The sequence below is a fragment of the Dermacentor albipictus genome, chromosome 2 (genome assembly GCF_038994185.2).
Source record: "Dermacentor albipictus isolate Rhodes 1998 colony chromosome 2, USDA_Dalb.pri_finalv2, whole genome shotgun sequence".
NCBI classification, from domain to species: domain Eukaryota; kingdom Metazoa; phylum Arthropoda; class Arachnida; order Ixodida; family Ixodidae; genus Dermacentor; species Dermacentor albipictus.
In genome coordinates this window covers 102,271,274-102,289,322 of record NC_091822.1, presented here as the reverse complement: position 1 = coordinate 102,289,322, position 18,049 = coordinate 102,271,274, and the positions used below count along the sequence as shown (strand labels likewise).

Here is an 18,049-nt window from a genome sequence, read left to right as displayed (position 1 = left end):
CCACGTCGTAGTGCAATTCAATCCAAACGTAGTTTAATATTGTTCGAGCGTGGAGACGGCATTACGACCTGAACAGCAGGTCTGCTTCCTCAGCAAGTTGAACACGGAAGGCAGCAGCGACTCTAGACAATATGCGCGCATCAGCAGAAGCAACCACGAGCGACCGAGCCCCTTCACTCAGTTCGTGCAGAGCTGAAGAAAAGCGTGCGGAACACCCAAGCAGTAGCCAGATGCAGCATACGTATTTTCCAAGAGCTAATAAGAAAACCCAAAGAGGAGAAGGTACAACAAAAAAATATGCAGATTCCACGCACAATGGGAATCGGTGAGTACTTTTTTATGAATCCAACCGAATTTACTGTTATATTGGCATATTTTCACTGTGTATGTAATTTTCAATTCTTAAATATGGACTGTTTATGTTATTGTTTGGATTTTATTACTGTTCTGTACTGATATCCCATGTCACGCTGACACTTCCACTTCTTGACAGAAAGAATCCCAGTGTGGAGAATAAAAGCGAAGAAGACCATGCGTAATGCTCAACCTCGCAGTCGCCGTTAATTCATCGCCGTTTGTGCGAATGTTGGACTTTCTTGCTCTATAAAATAGTAGTGTAATACCCGGTAAATCTCTTATTGCATTGAATGCTGAAGAATTTAAGCCCTCATCGTCAATCTTAACGCTTATTCTCTTCAATGAAAGCGTACAGGTCCCCAACGTTTTGCTTACATTGATCCCCACCGATGCTAAGACCCACATTATTTTATGCGTTGCATATTGCAATCACTCAGTTCAGCCCTTGGGCGCGGCCGGGCAGCCACCATTGAGGGTATGAGCCATTGTTCATTGCTGCGCGTCTCATATGTGGGTCTATTCTCTTTTCAGTTTGCTATGTTTGTTATTACGTTGCTTCTATTTTTATGCGTTGCATATTGCAATCACTCAGTTCAGCCCTTGGGCGCGGCCGGGCAGCCCCCATTGACCTTTAGCGCAACCACGTGACGTGACGTCATGACAGCCGGAGGAAAAGCTGGGCCCCAACTCGCGCAATATTCAACGCATTCTTGGCTTAACCGAGCTAAGCCTGGCCATTTTTTTTCAAACTCTATTAAATTTCCCATTCTGAAATTGCAACTTCTCTGAAGTCACGCATTCGCCCGATTCTTCCTTTATCCGCCTAAGTGACTAACCACGATAAATGTGGGTCATCATCATCATCATAAATGGAGTGATCTTCTACAGTCAGCAATGAAGCAATCACAGAAAAGAAGTAGAAGCTAGCTACTGCACCGTTGAGGCCAAGACAGGCTAAGCAATAGCAGTATGAGTTCAGAGCCTTCATCACAGTCTTCCACAAAAGCGGTAAGTCATTACAGACGCAGCACGGCGGCTTTATTTCAAAGCGAAGCTTTCGCTGTCTCTTCTTTCAACTTTTCCTCTGCTACTGCTGTAGCGGCTTCGCACAGCGCGTCGGGGTAATGGGTCAGGGCATGTATATACATGGAGGGAACATGGCAGAGAAGAAAGTAACTTTCCAGTCCAGACGGGACGTAGGCAGAAGTGTAGGTGGGGGGGGGGGGGGGGCTCGAGGAACCGGGAATGGATAGAACAGACACAGTGCCTAATCGGGACACGGGTGAATAACAGCCTTGCCGTTCTGCGCTCGCCATTTAAATACGAAGGGGTGGAGAGGAAAAAAAAAACTGAAGAGAGGCGGTCGCAGGCAAACAAAATATTCGTGCGGTAATTTTCAGCTATTTCATAAAAATAAACACCGCACAAGTGTGTCAAGAGGAGAAGTGACGCAGGGCTTGCATACGCAGTCACGCTGAAGCACCGCAGGCTCTAGGTGACACTCCGTGGAAGCGGTCACGCGCCAAATAAACACTTCAGTGCAGTTCCCACTGTGGTAGCTCCACGGCCATAGGCGTAAAGTTTTCGTTTTCCCGGGTGGAGGGGGGGGGGCGGAGGGTACTGAACCTCTTACACGAAAAAAAGGGCCAGGTCCGGACAAAATACCAAACGCTTTCTCGAAACGATACGCACAATAAAAGACGAAGTACCTCTGTATAATATTTAACAAACCATTATCATCATCTGTTCCAAAGGATTGGAAATCTGGAAAAGTTGTCCCAATACATAAATCTTGCAGCAAAAATGACCTGTCCAACATTCCGCCAATTTCGCTTACGAGCACCGTGTGGAAACTTCTTGAACACATTATATTAAATCATAAGGTTTTGTTTAGAAAAGGAGCGTATCATATCACAATCTAAAGATGGATTTCGCAGAGGCCTTAGTACTATCGCTCAACTACAGGAACTAGCCCATGACATGTCCAAACGGACCTCATCCTACTGGATTTCTCGGAGCCATTTGATCGGGTATCACACAAAAAGTTTATAAGAAAACTTGAAATTACATTTAATAGAGGATCCATAATTGACTGGATTTGCGACTATCTGACTAACCGTACCCAATTTGTGGAAGTGAACGGGCAGATTTCCCAGACAACCTACATAACATCCCTCAAGGAAGCGTTCTGGCTCGCCTTTTATACCAAATTTTTATTAACGACCTACCAGCAAAGATGAAAGGAAAATTTAGGCTATTCGCGGATGACTGCATTCATTAACGAAATATTAACTCACATGAGGACCGCATAACATTAAACAACGACTTGAAAGCTGTGTCTAACTGGTGTGCTCACTGGCAGATAACCATCAATACTAAGAAACGTGCTGCTCTGTCAATCACAAGAAAAAAAGTAACTCGAGCTTTAGGTATAACGTTGGCGACAGGCCGCTGATGCGAGCTCATGAACACAAGTGCCTCGGCTTTTCATCAACACATTACTTCAGATGGATCTCCCATAGAAACAGCGTTACAGCCACTATTATAAAACGTCTTTTCTTTCTTGAGACACCTACGACTAGCACCACCCGATACAATACTTTTGGCTTACAAAGCTTTCGTCAGGTCAGTCTTTGAGTACATAAATTTTATGTGGTTCCCATACAGTAAATAACTAATTTAAAAAAACTAGAAAGTGTACAAAGGTAAGCTCTATATATAATAAATATAAGCTAACAGACTCACCCACTTCGCCCTAATTACCACCACCGATTGCAGGTCTGACTCCCCACCGAAGGTCATGGTTTAGAGTACCTTAATTAACTATATCGTTATTACTGGTGCCCTAATTAACTCCAGCCTAATTAGCGTGGAAGGGCGTGGCTTCTACTGCCACTGAGGTCGTGCATGGGTTCGTGTACCTTTATTATTGCTTTCCTAATTACTGGTGCCTTAAATACCTTCGTCTTAATTATCACCTAAGGTAGTGGGTTCGACTCCCACGAATGGTCCTGTGTGCAAATGTCTTAATTAACTATGTGGTTAATTACTGTGGCTTAATTAACGTCGTCTTAATTACCACCAAAGATCGTAGGTTCGGCGCCCACTAAACGTCGTGTGTTCGACTGCTTTACACACCTCCATCCTAATTAACTGTGCCTTAACTATCTTAGCCCTATTAACCCTTTGTTACCCGCTGTGCAAAACAATGGGCACATTTAGGTGATTTTTAAAGCAAGTTTAGTGCTTCCCAGAAGCTCTTGTGCATAGTGTCAACTTCAGTCGAAGGGAAGGAGGAATAAAGTTTATTCGCGCACAGAAGATTTCAGACCTAGGCCTCTCGACCTACATGACGGCCTCGAGCCCTTGGGCCCTGGCGACGTCTTCGGCTTGTTGGATTGCCTTGAGTTGGTCTTCCGGTGCACTGCTGAGCATCGCGGTCTCCCACTGCTCTCCGGTCTTGTTTAGTCTATTTTGTGTGCGTGTCCGAGGACAAGCCCAAACCATATGTTGTAGGTTCGCCCCTTCTTGAAAGAATCTACATCTATCCATGTAAAGGTCCGGGTAGTAGCGGTGGTAGGTCACCGGGCTCGGATATGTGCCAGCTTGTAAGAGTCGCCATGCCGTTGCTTGCCGTCTACTCAGCGAGGAGTGTGCCGGGGGGAAATGGGATAGTGTTTGGTCATCTCGGAAAGCTGGTCATCCGGTCTTCTTCATTCCCAACATTTGTTGCGTGTCACCTGCTTGATCGGTCAGTTCTCAAGCCAGGTGATGCGCTATTTCTTTTCCGGGAAGGAAGGAGTGTGCGGGTGCACATATAATGTGGATATCGCGGTCTTCACAAGAGTTGTTTAATCTCGGCGCTTCCACCGAGATTCTTCCTTTTGCATAGCTCCTGACGGTTGTCTTGCAGTCGCTTACTGCGATGTTAGCTTCCGTGGAGGTTACTGCCAGTGCTAAGGCCGCCTCCTCCGCCACCGACGCTTTTCCTGTTTTTACCGTTCCACTAACTCTGCAGTCACCCTCTAGACTTGTATCAACTATCGACGTACTCTGCCTGTTGCCGTACTCCGCCGCGTCCACATAGACCACGTCCCTGGCACCACGGAATCTATTGTCGAGAGCTCTCACTCTTGCGTGTCTTCAGTCTTGGTGAAACTCCGGGTGCATATTTCTGGGGATGGGGGTTATTGATAGATGCTCCCCTATTTGGGGTGTCTCTACGCATTCCGTGCTGTGCTTCGTAGGCTATTACGATATCATCTAAGATGTGTCTCCCCGTCAAACTCTGTGTAGGCCTTTCATACTACGCTACTCTCTGGGCCTCAGTAAGTTGATCTAGTCCATAGCGCATGCCGAGCGCCAAGAATTTCTTGTTTGGCGTATTTGCCGCATGCCCAAAGGCTTGCTTATACGCCCTTCAAATAGTGCATTCTATCTTGGCTTTCTCCGCAGCATAGAGCTTGAGCTGAGGGACCGCATGTACATTACGACTGATCATGAATGTTTATATTATTTGGATCAGATTGTGGTCTTTCATGCTATATTGCCAGTTGGATATCCGCTTTATTAATCTGATTGTATGTTGAACAATATTGTCAAGTACTCTAATGGTTTCTCCATTATGGCCGTTTTCGGATATGCGGAGTCCCACTATTCCCACGTTCTCCACAATCAATATCGCGGTGCCGTCTACTGTGACCACAATGCCCGGCCTTTCCCTAATGCTTTTTAGAGCCCGGCATGTTGGCCTATAGAGCAGAAGTTCTGATTTTTGCGAGGAACATCTCAGTCCCTTGTCTCTGATGTAGTCTTCGACCGTGTTTGCTGCTGTTTGAAGGGTCTTTTCCATATGGTCATCGCTTCCACCCGCCACCTAAAGGTTGATGTCATCCTCGTATAGGCTGTGCCCGAGTCCTTCTATCTTTTCGAGTCTCGCACGAAGACCGATCATCGCCACGTTGAATAGAAAGAGAGATAGGACTGAACCCTTCGGGATACCCCTATTACCCAGTTTGAGCGCCAGCGATTTGGATTCTTTAAAAACATTTTCGGTACGATTCGTCAAGAAGTCTTTGATGTACGCGTACGTTTTGCATCCTACAGCCATCTTTTGGAAATTTTGTAGTATTGTCTTGTGCGTGTCAAAGGCCTTAGTTAGATCGAGACCTAGTATTGCCTTGGTGTCTAGAGTTTTCTCACCGTATCTACGATTTGATGTTTTAGTTTGAGCATAATGTCCTGCGTGGATAACTTGGGTCGAAATCCAACAATGTTATGTGGGTAAAGTCCTCCATAATCTCTGTATCTCGCGAGGCGTGTGAGAACCAAATGTTCCACGAGTTTACCGACGCAGGATGTTAGCGATATGGGCCTTCAGTTCGTCAGTTGTGGTTTTTTTCCATTTTTTTGGTACAAAAATGATTTGGGCTGATTTACATGGACTTGGAATGCCACCTTGCTCCCAGGAGTTATTCGTGTAGTCCATAAGAGCTCCGATGGATACATCGTCGAGGTTGCAGAGTGTTTTGTTGCTTATCCCATTAGGTCCTGCTGCAGATTTCAGGTTGAGCTTGGTAAGCTCATATCTGACTTCTGCATCCGTAATATGGGTATCAAGATAAGGATTTTCGTTGCCTAGGTAATCCGGGAGTCGTTCTCTATCCGCACCTGCAACGTACATTTTTGCACCTCTCGAAAGAGCTCTTCTTCTGTACTGTCGTAGCTGCGTATAACCTTCTGTAGATTGTGCTTTTGAATGGTTTTTGTACTGCTGGGGTCCAAGAGGCATAGGAGAATGTTCCAGGTCTTTGACACTGCTATCTGCCTTTCCATCAACTCGTACGTGGCTTCCCACTTTTGTTGGGTTGCATATATCTCGATTTTCTTCTTTATTTCCACAGTTCTCTTTCCAAATTTCTGATCCTGTTTTTGCTTTTTCAGTCTTTTCAGCATACTACCTTTCGCTTCCCACAGGTGCAATAATCTGCTATCCATCTCCTCTATAATAGTCTCTTCTGGAACCGTTTTGGTAGCTCGTTTAATCCTTTCTTGTAGTTTCTCTGCCTATTTCTCAATGTCCGGTATAGTGTCTTCCACACTTCATTGGACAACAGAAGTTTTCTGCAGCTTCCCTAGAAGGTGCCTCCTACTGCCGTTTTTATTCAACTCTGTTTCAAAGATTGCGCCCTGTTTGTTCCACCGGGAAGTCACGCGCGTCACTATACTTTGAGTTACAACACTCATGACATCGCGCTTTCGCACATTGGATTTTCGCACATTGCATTTTGGCACACTGAACCTGCAGGGTTCAGTGGATAAGCATTTATGGCACCACACACGCTTCTAATTTTTCAACTTTGCCCCTTGTGGTCCGTTTATGGGACACTCTACCAGATAACATCACTTGGCAATCTAAACACAGTACATTTCGCAATCTGAAAACCGATCAATATGGCGTTTCAATCCTCTCAACACGTCCTGCATTTTTTAAATTTTCCTGCATTTTTCTGCAAGTTAATAAAAGAAATTCAATGGTCCCAATTTTTTACAATACTTGCTACTGTATAAAATGCAAAAACGTTTACAATGTCATTATGCTTTTATGCTATTGTTTACCGTTCATTGGTATTGCTCTACATATCGTCTTTGCTAATGTATTATCTTCCATGTTGCGTGCATATTCCTCTCATTATAGTGATGTTTTTTCCTTCCCGATTCCATGCTAATATGTTACCGTATTTCCGCCCCTTTCACAATGCCTTCTCGAAGGCCTGTAAGCTACATGTATATAAATATAATTTCCTAAACGGGATAGGAGACGCCTTCGGAGGCGATACCTGTAAATAATGTGGCAGAGGGAAGCCAAGTTCTTTCTGTGCAAGACATTTTCTAATATGTCCACTATACTGGACAGCATGCATAACAGGAACAACACATGCGTGGGAGCGTTTTTACGCGTAGTGTAATCCTAGCTCCATCCTCTGTCAATATACTTGTTTTTGTTATGTGCCTCATAGCTTCATGCAGTAAGACTTTGTGCATGCAATTATCAAGCGAGATATTATGAAGAAACATTGGAATGCGGTACCCGCAGCTCCTGCCGCAGCACGACGAGGGGCGCTTGCCGAACAAAGTTCATTTGCCATCGCATGTGTCATTGCAACACCACTGGTTCCTTTTGTCGACAGTAAGCTACATAATTATATAAATTGTGGGTCGGCAAGAGAGAAGCGACATGCAATTGGGCAAAATGCGAGGTATTAAAGGTGTAGCTAGGGGGGCAGGGGGTGGGGGGTTCACACTGGGAACGTGTAACCCTCTCCTCTCCACTCCGAAATTTCTGCGAATGGATATGTGGCATACAGCGGTGTGCGACAACACACGCCTTTCTAGTCACCCCCTCGCCCCAAGAGATAAATTTTCGGCAATGTCACTGCAGCTTATACTTGCGCATTACTGGCAAATGTTACAACTTTTTTTCGTATTCCACAAGGCAGGGTAACGTGCGCCGCCTCTAGACTTTTGTTTTGAAGCACTTTGTTAATGTGGTGGCAAAAAGTCTGCCTGCTGGACCAAAAGAAAATTCTCGGTGCGCAAACAGACTTGAGCTGGTGCGCAATGTTGTCCACTGTAGTGCAAATTCTTTATTTTGTGAAATAAACATTTTGCAGAATAGAAAAGGATTTTCTTGATTTTTGCTCGACGCGAACTGATAGAAAAGTAAACAAAACCACATTCTGCACGTGTATATTTTGTTCGTGCAAGGAAGGGTTCAACACTAATGGTCGTGGGTTCAACTGCCACGAGTGGCCATGCGTTTACCTGCTATTTAGGCTCGAGGGTACGACTCCCGCAAAATTTCGCGGGTTCGCGTGCCTAAATCAACTTTATCATAATGAACTGTGCCTTAATTTCCCTTCGTACCAAAGGTCGTGTGATTTTAGCCTCAGAAGTTGTAGGGTTCTTAGCCGTAATTGACACCTAAGGTCGTGGGCTCACATTCCACCAAAGGTCAAGTGTTCGTAACTTTTTGCATCTACCTGCGGTCACGGGAGCAGCAAGAATTACGTCAGAATTTTCACCTCATTAACTATATAATGCGTTCGCTCTAAACATGCCCTTGGAATTCTGAGACGAAGCAGCGGGCGGGTGTGAGAGGTACGGTGAGGCGCTTTCCACATCTCGCCCGGCGCTGAACACAGTGACACAACTTTGACCGAGTGCAGTATCCATTTGATGACGCTCCTCCGAAGCTCAAAGCTATTACCATGAAGGCAAAAGCCAGTTGGTGGTTCTTGGTCACGCGTTCACAGCGCTCATATGGGCAAAGGCAAAGGAGCATTAAAAATGGAGTGTTCCACTCCTCTGTGAACCTGTTTGACTTTCATTAACTCTCTTTGCGGTCCTCTATGAACCTCTTCCACAGAGGTAGTGAGTTAGCACTTATTCAATATAGTCACACGATGTAATGTCACCGGCAAAATGTCACCTTTACCACAGTGGGTCTCTTTCGCTTCCCTGACAACTCTCGCTGCCTCGAGAGCCGCCTGCGCGAAGCCTTCGCGTGGCTTCTAAATGTGTGGCACGCCAGTGCGTGTGAACGCTTGAAACGCGTAATACGTCAACTCGGCTCCATTCTCGCGCTTCTTTATAAGCACCCTACACCATCTAGTGGCACTGCAGCGAAGTCCAGGCGCGGACTCTGATACCCTAAGCGTGGTGCGTCTGGACGACGAATCACGAGAATTGTTCCCTCTTTTACCGCAAACTAAGTGACACATAGTGAAACACCTATGGTTGCGGGTGGTTCATTGCCATTTACATGTCTAGCACATACATGGTACAGCTCACTAAAGCGCAGGCGGGAAACTCGTTCATTCGAAAGGTGCACACAGCCATCGCATTTGCGCCATAGCCTTTTATTAGTGGGGGTTGCTGTCCTTGAAAAGAGCGTGTGACGTGAATTTTTTTCCGCTAAGCATCGCAGGAGCGCGCGGGATATCTTTCTTGATTATAGGGCATCAATTGGCAGCGAAGTTGGCAATATAGTTCACCGAAGACCAACACAGCGAGTGGCAGACATCCAGTACTCCGAAGGTGCATCAAAATTACCTTCGAACAGCGGTACCTACCCAATGTCGCTTCCAGGGGCGTGGCTAGTCGGGGGGAGGGTGGCCTATGGGGCTTTAGCCACCCCTCAAATTTTTTTTCGTGCTGTCATGCACCCCCAACGAAAACAAGCCCTGGCACCGGAAATCATTATGAATTTTATGTAGAATGTTCCTTTCACGCTCGGAAAAATATTGCAGCGCGAACGTTGCGAAATCGGGCTACATATCATGACAAACGCCCATGCACCGGGAAAAGACGGGGAATGCGGGAGATCGAAATTCAAGACGATGAGCAAAACGTGCACAATGTGAAAGCAGGAGCCAACGTTTCGACAAGTGGACTTCTTCAAGATGACGTATGCTTTCTTCGCCACAGTATCATACGTCGCCTTGAAGAAGACAAGTCCACTTGTCGAAACGTTGGCTCCTGCTTTCACCTTGTTCACGTTTTGCTCATCGTCATGCACCGGGAGTCACATAATGCAAGGAGCCCCATCCGAGCACAAAGTTTCAAGAATTTTTTGAAGTCAAGGGGGCTCGTCGCGGCGTGTCGTGAAGGCCGCGGAATTTACGGAGCGCATGGATTTGAATTCTGAAACATTGTGGGTGCAAAGTTCTCCTAACCTTTTCATGCGAAAGGTGCACTGACATATTCAAAGCCATGCTTTATATTTTCAACTTCGGAACTTTGATGCTTTAATGGTGTTGCAAACATTTGGTGCCAAAGGTTTATTGACTTTTCTAAACTCGTACATCGGACCATACAACGAGGCAACTCAAATCAAGAGGTTATCAGAGAAGTTGAAAGGCACGCAGAGAGGTCCAATGTGACGAAGCGTTCTGGTGGTTCATTTTTCCGTTGTGTAAAAAAAATATAAGCATTTTTTTTACCTGCACTAAAACATTCTTGATAAGACAATAAAGCCAGGAAACGTCACTATGTTCTTATTTATTTTTCTACTTTGACTTGTATTCGCTAGGACACGTTGAGCCTGTTGATCTCTTTTTCCCACGGGCTGCCAGAGCTAGCCAGAGCACATGCGTTTTTCTCGTGTTGCATTGACCACCACACGGCGCACTTCGATGCGCATTCGTTTTTCTCTGGCCGAATGGATTTTCGCCTGGCACAGTTTTGGACACTTTCTGGCTAGCAGACGAGAAAAAGAACCATTCATGGTAGCTCGCCGCCATTACGGGGGGGGGAGGGGTGCGCTCAGCGGATTGAGACACATTCTCTCGAATGCAGCCTCTCCGGAAAATTTTGCCTTGCTGGTGTAGGATGCCTAGCATTATGTGTATGGTTCTTTGTGGACCAAGCGTCTCAAGTTTTCTTCGAGGTTCCTTCGGTGGCCACATTAGGTGCCCAAAGTAGGCAGTCGATTGTGGCCCACATGCTTTCCTATGCATTTCTTCATTTCCGTGACCCGGCCCCACAAAAGAACAAAGGATATTACTGGGGCGCAGCAAATTGTCCCATGGTGAAAGTTCGCTTTTGTTACTTTTCTTGAGGAAAGCAATTACACACGGGACACTGCATTTGCCGGATTCTCTTACTATACTATTCTGATAGCAATTATATGGACACTCCAGGAGCATTCCTGCCGTCGCCGTCATGTTTCGTGTAAAGTGCAAAGGAAATAACGTCCTGACTGCGCGCCGCATGCTGCATGTGCGAGTGAAAGCGTAGAGGGACGTGGCATGGGTGAGGCGACGACAGTGGATCTTGTGCACGCAAGGGAGAAAAGCGGAAAGGAAGCACACCGCCTCGTGTCGCTTGCGATACATCATGAGGAGTGTAGGGAGGGGAGGCTGCGATTCGGGAATCTTTGTTTGCGCAACATGTCTATTTGCCTTGTTTGAAGTAATAATTACACTGACTTTTTCTTACATAGCTACACTTATTAGTGTCCTCAACATATAGTTAAATATCTTGTTGCGAGGTTTTGTGTACGTGCAGTCAGCTTTGTATCCAGTGACACTTTTTCAAGCTGTATCTTCGTATTTCTATATATTATTGTATCTTCACATTTCTAATGTACGAGGGTGAGTTAAATGAAAGTGACCCAACCCACTCCGTGCAATAATGGTTCGGTTCATTATCTGCAAGGCGTGCGCATAGCACAGAGGCATCCCTCATTTACAAAAGTGACACGCGCGTGTGAGGATGAAGGTTGTTTAATGCTCTCATACACTGGATTGAACATGGTTTTGTGACCTAATGGACGCTCCAAATGTTTAACAGCCTGGTGCCGTGAGTTTTTTTACAGCTGAAGGTGTGTCCTAAAAACGAAGTTGCCACCATATGAATGCCGTCTCTGTTGAACATTGCATTCATTGGCCACTGTGAAGCGTTGGAGAAAACTGTTCAAAGAAGGACGAGAAAGTTGCAAAGGCTGATGAACTGATTAGACAATAACGGAGGATAAGCATCGATGAATTGGCAGGGCGTATGAACATCAGTCATGGCTCGGGTCATACCATAATTCATTGACATTTCGGCTATCGGCTCTTTTGCGCGCAACGGATAATCAAGATCTTGAACCACCGCCAGAAGACGGAGAGGTTCGGCGCTGCTTTGACTCGTGTAATCCTCTAGCACGATGAGGGTGACGACTTTTTGTCTGCAATTGCGACCGGGGACAAATCATGGTGTCACTACTACAAGCCTCAAACATGACGGCAAAGCTTACAGTGAAAAAATTGGAATTCACCACCCTCAAAGAATGCAAAGGCCATCATTTGTGCCGGATAGGTGCTGACTTTTTTTTTAGATCGTCAGGGACATTACTGATCGAATTTTCTAAACCTGAAGAGACTATTAATCGTTCCCGATATTGTGAAACGCCAGATCGACTACTTGTCGCAATCAAGAACAAATTAGATGGAATTGGATCATCTTGCCTTATGACAATGCCCGTCCCCACGTCGCTGGTGTTCAAGTGGGAAGCGCTGCAACATTCATCACACAGCCCACACTTGTCGCCTTGCGACTTCCAGATTTTGGAACATTTGGAAAAATAACTCAAGGGAAACAGGTTCGTGCCGGATGATGACGCGAAACAGTCAGTTACTGACTTTTTGAAGCAGCAACCCAGAGTTTTATTAGATGGTAATCACGCGTCTTATTATTAAGTAGGACAAATGTCTAAATGCTCATGGAGACTTTCATTTCACTTTACTCATGAATACTTTCATCACATTCATTTGACTCGCCGTCCTATATTTTGCAGAACTCCTGCTTTTTATATGTGCTCTATGCTGCAACTGGTGACAGTTGCTCCTGCGAAATACATTGTAACAAAGGAAAGCGTCACTGAGATTTTTCCCTGGCCGCTGCATATGTACAAAAATGTAAACCAGGTTTTAGAATGACAAAGTTTCAGTAATATATTTGTCCTCAACTTGTTCATTTCAGGGCCTTTACATTTTTCATACCAGTGGCATGCACTGCTTTGGTGGTTAAAGTGATAGAGTTCTAGAGTTCGTGTGGTATTTTCTGGAAGCATTGACATCAGTTATTTCAGGCGCTATATTGCGACGTACGAGTATCTCCTTTTATGAAGAAATACGTATTTTACTTGTTATCACAGCGCGTAGCGTTCAATAATTCGTGTGCAGCATATTTGGCGATGGCAATGCAGTTATTATTAATGTATTTGACTCATCGACAAATTCTATAAGGAAGGGGCCGAGCTGCAACGTGCGGCACCATAAGTTTTGGCGGCTTCTACTATGTCCTTACCCGTCAAGCACGTCTAAAGTCAGGTTAAAATGTAAACAAATCTTAACTAGAAAAAAACATTATGGCTTAGAGAGGAGGCTTGATGAGCCGAAAAAGAGGCAAGAACAAAAGAAGGGCCGATTGACAACCTGAATTACCCGTAGCAGTCCGCCGCGACGTAATCTACTTGTACTGCAATAGCAATTATGAACACTTCAAGCAAATTTTCGTCTTTGTCGTCGCATGGGCTCGCCGCATATATAGGTACATTTATTCTATATGCCCTGCCCTGCTATATGACATGCTCCATATGCGGTGCGTAATGCCACACTTTTCATCAATAAAGTTGCCCATACCAGGTCCCACATCCTCGACCAAATTATTCTTCAGAATTTTGAGAACTGCAGCGCCGAAACAGGAGTCATGAAACATAACACTGGCGGCGAATGTTTTTAATAAATGTTGTCCGGCTAATAAATATTACAAGTGAGAAGCAATATCTAACGCTCAAACCTTTATGTGATGCAATTTAACTGGCGTGGCAGACCGCACAATCTGCCGGATCGGTCCTCGAAAGCAGTTAATACCGGTGCGGAAAAATGGCTGTGAATTCGGTAAGACATTTTCTGTAATCATAAACCATCAGTCAAATTGTGCGACTGGCGCATTCGAACAGAGGAATCCTAGCATAAAAGCTCACTCGTCTAACCATTAGACCATGGGCGCAAGCATCTGTAAACGGAATGTAGTATCCTTAAGTTTTTCCGCGTGTAAGGCGACGCGACTAGATGCTAGGCGCCTTTTATGAACATTCAGTGCGATGTTTCACCGTCAATATTTGCACCTGACAATACTGGTTGCTTTAGTTGCAGTTTTTCTTCTGAAGAAAATCGCTCACCCTAACTGTACGATTATGCTGGTGTCCTAATTTAAATGTGGGGACGGATGCTTAACGTGTTCATGTTCCAATTGCAAAGACTTGTGCACGGATGAAGCTGCATTAGAACACCTCAAGTTGGAAGACATGGCTTGCTTGAACGAATTGTAAAACCACATAGGTTGACTGTGCAGACCATGCTTACCATGCTTACCTTGTCAGCTTGCAACATCTCTCTGAATGTTCCGAGGAACGCAGGGAGAGGGTGAGAGAGAGAGTGCCCAATGAGTGACAGCCCAGTTGACCCAATCAGGTCACTGGGGTGTCGTGATTTGCCATGAGGGGATTCGGGAGGGGCAACCGAAGGTTTAAAACCGGGCTCCCGACCTCTCACGAGGGTTCCGGGCGCAAGAAAGGTGCTCTGCACTTTCGGCTCTGCCGAGTTAAGGCGCCGGTCCCAGTGTAACCCAAGGGTCTTGACGTACGAACGGTGCTAGGTACTATCGGCTATGTCGAGTTGATACGTCGGACCCACTGTAAATAGCTGTCAATGTATATAATGTGTACATAAAGTCTATTCTCCAAGTTCAACGTCTATGGCGTCCCATCTCTGATGGAAGAGGAGAAACGGCGACAGCTGAAGCAAAGTTTTCTCTACCAAGTAAGCTGGTTACGCCAGCTTGGAGGCACTCTGTGCCACGAAAGCTACGAGAGAAGGTAAAGAAAATTTACTGGCCGGTACGTCGGGTACTACGGGTACACCCGTAGTACCCGACGTACCGTAGTTGGAGCAGTACCTGTCGGTCAGTGCTTTCCGTAGCAAAGTACCACGTCCCACAGATAGTACAAACATGCCCGCGCGTGTTGTCAGAACACTGGTCGAGAAGCTCACGCGAAATGCTAATCGCGAGGAAGCTAGGCGGGCCCGCATGCGCATGAACACCGATCTGTTAGTTCAGATGCAGATACAACGTTATATTACGTGCACGGCGCTTGGTAGACCTCAACGCTGGAGCTACGCAGAGGAGGCGAAGCCGGAACAATAAACTGAAGCTAAGCGACAACGTCGACTAAAGCCTGCAGTTCAAAAGCGCGAAGCAGACGCGCACATCGTGTGCGCCATGAGCATGCCGCAGCACGGGATCGCGAGACCAACACAAGGTGGCAACACGAACAAGCGCCTGTAGTTCTAACCAATTCTGCTCGTGGTGATCGAGTTTTATCTTTTTATGTGTTGCACATGCCACACCATGGCTGTTTGCTCAGTCACCTTATGTTCGATGCAAATCATACTGCCACTACAACTACGAGCCTCACACTTCGTGTAATATTCTAATACGTTGTTATTTCATTCATTGCTTTACCCTATTGGGAAAACTGTCATTTTTATGTAAATATTTCTTGATCGGCGCTCGTTGTTTATCGGTTAAACTATTCTATATAATATACTAAAGCAGCCAAACACTGACATCAGCAACTTTCGAGGACCTTTAGTACACCACAACGACTCTATTACGAGTTGTAAAATTCCAGCAGAACAGGTGTCACGACGAACGTCAACGTTAATGCGACTAGCATGGAGTAATGTTGCGAAACATAATATTCACTCCCCAGAGTGACGTCATTTTTGAGGTGTGCATGCAGCAAAACTACTCTCCCGTGTTGTCTTGTGGACAAGCTGTAATAGGCTAGCGGCGCAACGGTGCGTTCGCGAGGCCGGCATGAGGCGCCTTACTGATTATACAATCAGACAAGCTTATCTGCCTATAGATAACGCGGGCTCCATTGGAAACAGCAGAAAACAAATTTTAATGTTCTTCTCATTGAAGAGCGGCACATTCCCAATGACATATATCAACATACCTAATTTGGCGTCGAATAGCTTCATTGAAGAGGGATGCCTACCAAGTGGCACATATTGTTACGTCTCAAAACGGCATCGGGCATTCCTTGGATGCTTTCGATGAAGCAACCACATGACTAGCACCCGCCTGGACAACCACGGAGCCCCCACCCGAACTGTTGACGAGCCAACAAAGAAGCTCCCTTCAAAGTAACAAAGACAACTGGATTATGTAGCAACTGCAACAATCGCGAAGGTCAGGATTCCCAGGTCGTTGAAAGCTGACGGTTCCTACGAGCCCACTATTTTATGCAAGGGGCTAACGTCGAAGATTTCCCTGGGAACTGCGTCGATATCATGCTCCCACTTGCTACATAGTTGCGATCACAACGCAGTGGAGGCGGACTCTGGCGAAACGGTGCGATGTCATTGGCGGGATTTTGCGAACAGTTCGACCAACATGGCAAGGATGACCGTTTTAACAACGAACACTTTTGGGGCAGAGTGTTTGTGCTGACCTGTACACTCGGAGCTGCTTAAAAGTTCTGCTACACGGAGTGTGCCCGCATATATGAAGCAAATTGTGGAAATACGTAAAATAAACCCTTTTCTCTTTTTCCTTCAACCGCCGACCTCACATCCTCACCAACAGGCAACTCTGGGTGATAGAAACGGACGGTGGCCTGGTTTTGCTAAGCCAATTTAGTGCGAGGTCCCGGTATAACGCAGGTCAGCTACCGTGTTTTAGGCGCCCCGGTGCCGTAGGCAAGGGTGACACTCGAGCATGAAGCATGAACGCCACAAGGGAATTACAGCACATACCCTGTGATCCAGCTTTTGTGACAAAGAGGTTGATTCAAGAGCGGCACGCAGTCAGCGTTACAAACCCAATCACCCAAGTTAGTCCATCGGTTAGCTTTGAACCGGGATCCCTCGTCACAGCAGCCCAATTGGACAAAGGAATACCCACTTACACAAGTTGACTGGAAAACATCAGCGACCCGAATGGGCAGACGGACAAGCAGAGATATGGACACGGGAAAGTGTCTGACACCTGTGAATAATAACTGCACGTAATACATCGAAGTGTCCAAAGCCACTTTCTAGCAACTGGCCAGAGGTTCCGGTACGAAGCTAGTAAAGTGAATGTTTTGAGTTATTTTTATTGTAGTATTATATATGTTATCGCAAAACTCACACAAATAGAATTTTGAAATACCATTATCTATCAATAAAAAAAATGGTTATCATTACTGTTTTATTTAGAGCTGGGCGTTGTTCACCGGGATCAGCGTAATGACTTCTGCTGGTATATTTCTCATTTTAGTGGTAAACAACTGAATGCTGCAGCATTCTCTAGATGACCTTATTCTCGATTCATAGACGCCACAATTTTCGGCAGTGAAGCGAACAAATTATCAGCCTTGGGTGTAGTCATGCCAAATGTGCATGGGTCCAAACCATCGAACGCATACGACGAACTGTATAAAGAAACAAGCGGACTAAAGTGCTTTAAAAGACGGCAACGCAGACAGTCAAGGATAACGGCATGCAATTATATGCCTCAGTAAAACAGTTGATACTCAAGGCTTCCGCTGTCCACAGGGAGAATCCAACGGGAGCTCACAAAAGGAAGACCGCGATGATGGCTGGCGCTTTGTGGCATCGCTGTTGTTGTTGTGCCTTATTGGAGTGCTGCCGGGAGCACTGGCTTGTGGACTGGTGACGGCGCTGCTTAGCCCTTCGGAGTCAGACGTCTCTGCTACGACAAACGACGTACGTGGTCTTTTTTTCATGAATTTAATGGAGCCAGGTTCTCTGTCCAGTGCACCACGTGTCGTAATAATTGTTATCCTTATATGCGGCGAGTCAATCCTTCATTCAATGGCTACTTGGTTGGTCTAAGATGTTTCCATCACATATTTCCCTAATGGCCTTATATAGCGGCCTGTACTACCTACTGGTTCACTGATTTTTCTTTCATTCTTTTCTTTTTCTTTCTGGTGCGTTCCAGAGTAGAAACTGACGGGACTAAGTTCTACCCCCTTCGAAAACACGCTCGGGATTTGCGTAGAGGCTTCCCGTTACTTGAGCGCATTTGTTGTATGAAACTGTAGGACTGGCGCTTCCCTTTTTTT

At 45.8% G+C, this 18,049-nt stretch overlaps 1 protein-coding gene across 5 annotated transcripts in view; it reads left to right on the top strand.

Moving 5' to 3' along the window:
* The first annotated feature begins 1,234 nt into the window (after window positions 1-1,234).
* Window positions 1,235-18,049, top strand: part of LOC135911670 (neprilysin-1-like) — a 109,551-nt gene continuing 92,736 nt past the window's right edge. For 3 of the 5 annotated variants that reach the window (XM_065444009.1, XM_065444008.1, XM_065444006.1), the window contains exons 1-2: window positions 1,260-1,365; window positions 17,517-17,687. In XM_065444009.1, the coding sequence (XP_065300081.1) occupies window positions 1,327-1,365; window positions 17,517-17,687 (210 nt within the window). In that variant the 5' untranslated portion in view covers window positions 1,260-1,326. Of the gene's footprint in view, window positions 1,366-17,516; window positions 17,688-18,049 lie in introns of all 5 variants that reach the window. The other 2 variants (XM_065444007.1, XM_065444011.1) reach the window with 2 other exon arrangements.